The sequence below is a fragment of the Alligator sinensis genome, unplaced genomic scaffold (assembly GCF_000455745.1).
Source record: "Alligator sinensis unplaced genomic scaffold, ASM45574v1 scaffold1159_1, whole genome shotgun sequence".
NCBI classification, from domain to species: Eukaryota; Metazoa; Chordata; order Crocodylia; family Alligatoridae; genus Alligator; species Alligator sinensis.
The window spans coordinates 222043-227741 of NW_005842942.1; the positions used below are offsets into that span (position 1 = coordinate 222043).

Below are 5699 nucleotides of genomic sequence, written 5' to 3' on the forward strand. Positions count from 1 at the left end.
ACCTAGCAGGTCATTTCCTAGGCTGTAGGTGTGCTGGACATTTTTCCTCCCTAGGTGCAGCACTTTGCATTTCTCCTTGTTGAACTGCATTCTGTTGTTTTCTGCCCACTTGTCCAACCTGTCCAGGTCTGCTTGCAGCTGTTCCCTGCCCTCCGGCGTGTCCACTTCTCCCCATAGCTTTGTGTCATCTGCAAACTTGGACAGAGTACATTTCACTCCCTCGTCCAAGTTGCTGATGAAGACGTTAAAGAGTATCAGTTCAAGGACCGAGCCCTGCGGGACCCCACTGCCCACACCCTTCCAGGTCGAAACCGACCCATCCACCATGACTCTCTGGGTGCGACCCTCTAGCCAATTTGCCACCCACCGGACTGTGTAGTCATCCAAGTCACAGCCTCTTAACTTGTTCACCAGTATGGGGTGGGATACCGTATCGAAGGCCTTCCTGAAGTCTAAGTATACGTCATCCACCCCTCCTCCTGTGTCTAGGTGTTTTGTAACCTGGTCATAAAAAGAGACTAGATTAGTCAGGCATGATCTGCCTGCTACGAACCCGTGCTGGTTTCCCCTCAGCATAATTTGTCCTGCCAGGCTCTCGCAAATGTGAGCCTTGATAATTTTTTCAAAGATTTTGCCAAGGACGGAGGTGAGACTGACCTTTTGTTTATCCTTCCCTTAATATGAACAGAATCAGCTTGTCATTATTTGATCCAAGGTTATTTTCCCTGGCCACCTCTTCTGTGATGTCATTACTTATCAAAACCAAGTCTGAAATAGTAACACCTCATTATTTCTGTGAGCATTTGGTGAAGAAATTACTTCTCTCATATTAAAAAAATAACGGGGTCACATCAGGAGATTTATTCTTCAGTCTATATTTGGGAAGTTAGTCTCCCATAGTAACACACTTTTCAGGAGTGTTTATTTCTCTGATAATATTACAGTTTTCTATCCATATCCATAACAATATCCTATAGAATCTCTTTTACAATCCTTTCCCGAAGTGACTGACCCAGACAGTTTGTTTTATGCATACTATCCTTTTCCCCCTTTTATCTTTATTTCCACCTTTACCTTTATTTCCTGAACAGAGTATAACCTAGAATGCTATGTTCCATTCGTGATTGCTATTCCATCACGTGTGTCATACCAGTGCTTCTAGTGCATCCATTTTGCTCACTAACCTTTTAAATTATGGTACAAATCTTTCATTTGTCTCTCACTGATCTCATCTAATTCCCCCAAATTTCCAAGATTTTTATCTGTCCTTGGATTAGAAAATGTAGTAATTTCTTCAAGACTAAGTATTATGATTAGCATGATTTTTTGATGGCATATTATTAAGAATATTCTGGAACTGCATGTTTTGAAAGTTCCCCTTTTTCTTGTCAATTAGGTTGTGTTGAGATTGAGGAAGCTGATATTTATTTCTTGATTGATGGCTCTGGCAGCATAATGCCCAACGATTTCCAGGACATGAAAACATTCATGAATGAGATGATTGACGTTTTCCAGGTCGGTGCAGACAGAGTTTGCTTTGGTGTGGTTCAGTACGAAAGCATTCCCAGGACACAATTTGAGATTGGTCAATATAACACAATGGTGCAGTTAAAGGCAGCAGTGAGAGTTATTCAACAGATGGGCGGTGGCACCAAAACTGGAGATGCATTAAGATATATGAAAAGTCTTTTTGCAAAGGCTAGCAGGACCAATGTTCCCCAGATTCTGATAGTTATTACAGATGGTAAGTCCCAAGATGAAGTGACAAGGGCAGCAGAAGAGTTGAGACAAGAAGGAATTATTATATACGCTATTGGTATCAAGCAGGCGGTCCAAGAGGAGCTGAAGGACATAGCAAGATCAGAAGATCGAATGTTCTTTGTGAATGATTTTGATTCCCTAAAGCACATCAAGCATGACATTGTGCATGACATTTGCTCATCAAAGGGTAAGATGTTTTCCTTAATTGCTCTAACCTGTTCCAGAGAGTTTGCCTTTGTGCTCAGTTGTGGTTACACTGAAGATATATTTGCTATATAAATGCATAAATAACTTCGTTCTTCTGTGTCTTCTCAAGCTTTCCCAGGTAAAGTCCAGGCTATCCTTATTTTGCTGGAAGGGTACAAATTCACACATCTTGCAGGTGAAAACAAAATCAAATTTCAGGCATTAAAATTTGGGAACATGGCTCTGTGTGTGTGTGTGTGTGTGTGTTCATGTATATGCATACCTATTTCTTTTTGGTTTCTTTTTTTAGGGGTACCTAAGATTTTTACTTAGTCCATAAATATGGAACAAAGTGACAACTGCTGTTGTATATTGTCCTTAGTCCGGCACTACTTTATTTGAGATCCTAAATACATGAACAGTATGATAAATGTAGTAGATTGATCTTCTAGGAGGGCAAGATTAAGACTGGTTTTAGATATCAAAGACTATTTTTGCCACAAACCTATCTATTGCATACCTATTTCTTTTTGGTTTCTTTTTTTAGGGGTACCTAAGATTTTTACTTAGTCCATAAATATGGAACAAAGTGACAACTGCTGTTGTATATTGTCCTTAGTCCGGCACTACTTTATTTGAGATCCTAAATACATGAACAGTATGATAAATGTAGTAGATTGATCTTCTAGGAGGGCAAGATTAAGACTGGTTTTAGATATCAAAGACTATTTTTGCCACAAACCTATCTATTCAGGTTCGAAGTGTTCCTTTGGGCCACATGCTGGCCTTGTCTACAGATGTTCTGAATCAAAAGTAGTACATAAGCCTGTGCCTCTCCACAGCTCTGGCACCCATGGGCCTGCTCGTGGTTCTCACAGCCTTTCAGCTCTGTGCTAGGAGCTCTTTCTCCTAGCACTGCCTGGGCCAGACTGCCCGATGTGGCTCCAGAGTTGAGCTGAAATGTTCCTGACCAGATGGGTGGCCCATCTGCTCAATAAGCAGTCTGAAGTCCTCAACGGCATTGAGCTGCAGCCCTTCCTCTCTGCCTGGAGCTCTGCCCTGTTTGCCTATTGCCTGGCTGGCTCCTAAGTTGTTATAGGCAGCCTTCTCTGGGCTTTCTTCTGGCTTCTGTTAACATATACAATTTACAATTCCTAGCCAATAATCCTGTTTTTTTTATTTTCAATGTAAACTGTTTGCAAATGTCTGTTCCATGTTCTTTTACTTCCCAGCCTGTGAGAATGTAAAAGCCGACATTATTTTCCTGGTTGATGGCTCGGAGAGTATCCACCCTGTTGATTTTCAGAAGATGAAGAATTTTATACAGTTGATTGTGAACAGGTCTGATATTGGTACTGATAAAGTTCGGATTGGGTTGCTGCAGTTCAGCTCACAGGCAAAAGAAGAGTTCCAGCTGAACAGCTACAGCACCAAGCCTGGTCTACGGAGAGCTATTTCAGAAATCAGGCAGCTAAGATCAGGAACACTGACTGGGAAAGCCCTTGCTTTTGCCTCATCTTACTTTGACAAATCCAAAGGGGGAAGACCTGAAATAAAACAGTATCTAATAATGATCACAGATGGGGAGGCCCAAGATTCTGTGGGTGAGCCTGCTAAAATGATTAGAGACAAAGGCATTACTGTCTATGCCATCGGTGTACTCCAGGCCAATGAGACTCAGCTTGTAGAGATTTCTGGCACACCAGGAAAAGTGCTCTTTGAGGACAACTTTGATTCCCTCATCTTTTTGGAAAAACAGATTCTTTCTGAAATTTGCAAGCCAGAGGATTGTAAGTGCTAGTAATGACTTCTTGAATATTCCCTCTTTCTTCTTGATCTTGCCATTTTTTGCTTTTAATTCCTCATAAAATTTGATTTCTCCCTCCCCCCATGTTTTTACTGAAAAACTTCGGCATTTCTTCATTTTCCAAAGTAAGCAACAATAGTAAAATGAAATGCACTAGCAGAAAATAAATTCATTCTTTTTACAGAACATAATCCTGTGCTTTTCCTCGGGGTTGTAATATTTTTTTTTTCCTCTTTGAGGGGTGAATATTTTCTTTTTTGGAGAAAAAAAATACCCACAGCCCTCCTTGAATGCTCTTTATGAGTTTTTTTTTTTTTTTTTTAATAGTCATCCACACTTTCTGGTTTCAGCTAGCATGTGGTATCAATGAGATGGAGCAGGGAGGGAGCTGGTAAGAGAGGCTCAATCTTAATATTATTGCTTTGTTTCCTGTTTTGTTCATCACAGTGTGCAAAAGGACAGAAGTTGCAGACATCATATTTGTAATACATGGATCGTCAAGCATTACAGACTTGCAGTTCAAGAGTGTGCAGCAACTCATGATGGCTTTGGTAAATGACTCAGTGGTTGGAAAAAACAATGTTCAGTTTGGGGCTGTGGTCTATAGCGTTAATTCTAAGGAGCGTTTCTCACTGAATGAGTACTCCACTAAATTGGATGTCAGAGAAGCAATATTTAATTTGAGACCCTTACCAGAACAAGGACTTCAGATCTTTACAGCAAGGGCTTTGAACTTTACCAGGGAAAGATTTGGTGTGGCTTATGGTGGTCGCGCATCATCTCGTGGTCTCTCTCAAATCCTTGTGCTTATTACTGATCGGCCAACTGCACCTTCAGATAGCTACAATCTTGCAGCAGTGGCAAAATCTTTGAAGCTGGATGGCATCAACATCTTTGCTGTTGGAGTGGACCGAGCAAGTCGAACTGAACTCGAACAGATTGTAGGAGAACGGGAGAGGGTGTTATTTGCACTGAGCTACAGTGATTTGGAAAGTTTACATGGAAACCTTGCTCATAAGATATGTGACAAATCAAGGCCAGGTAACTGAGCACTTTGAACTGAGTTTTTTTGGTTTATTTTGTTTTTTGGTGCACTTGATCTAGAGACTAGGTATGTTGTGCTGCTGGACAGGCTATTACAGAGCCAGCTGCTCTCCCTCCGGCCCTTGCCTTTGGAGTGGGGAGGGAGAGCAGAAGACTGTTAGATGCTGGGGTTCCTAAAGGCCCCTGTAACACGACATATAGTACATGTAGCATTACAAAATTGGGAAGGTATGAAAGAGCTATTTTGAGGCACTTTCTCTGTTTTTGTAGTGCTAAAAAACAGCTTGAACAGCTGTACTGTTTCTTTTCATATCAGAGTATATTTAGTGCTACCATATTTACTGGCACACACATACCATATTTACTCACATACCACACCCACTTTCCTCCTGCCTAAAATCAGCCTTCCAAAATGGGGGTGCTCTTGTCTTAACTAGGGAAGCTGATTTTTTCTTTGCTGGCATACAAGCAGGGAAGAAAGGAAAGAGACAGGTTGGACAAGTGGGCAGAAAACAACAAAATGCAGTTCAACAAGGAGAACTGCAAAGTGCTGCACCTAGGGAGGAAAAATGTCCAGCACACCTACAGCCTAGGGAATGACCTGCTGGTTGGCACGGAAGTGGAAAGGGATCTTGGAGTCCTAGTGGACTCCAAGATGAACATGAGTCGGCAGTGTGACGAAGCCATCAGAAAAGCCAATGGCACTTTATCGTGCATCAGCAGATGCATGACGAATAGGTCCAAGGAGGTGATACTTCCCCTCTTTTGGGTGCTGGTCAGACTGCAGTTGGAGTACTGAGTGCAATTCTGGGCACCGCACTTCAAGAGGGATGCGGATACCCTGGAGAGGGTCCAGAGAAGAGCCACTCGTATGGTTAAGGGCCTGCAGACCAAGCCCTAC

At 42.0% G+C, this 5699-nt stretch overlaps 1 protein-coding gene across 3 annotated transcripts in view; it reads left to right on the forward strand.

Moving 5' to 3' along the window:
* LOC102376414 (collagen alpha-6(VI) chain-like) overlaps window positions 1-5699 on the forward strand; it is a 108674-nt gene that overhangs the window by 31398 nt on the left and 71577 nt on the right. For all 3 annotated transcript variants that reach the window (XM_025192547.1, XM_025192548.1, XM_014526024.2), the window contains 3 exons: window positions 1397-1948; window positions 3180-3737; window positions 4202-4795. In XM_025192547.1, the coding sequence (XP_025048332.1) occupies window positions 1397-1948; window positions 3180-3737; window positions 4202-4795 (1704 nt within the window). The remainder of the gene's footprint in view (window positions 1-1396; window positions 1949-3179; window positions 3738-4201; window positions 4796-5699) is intronic.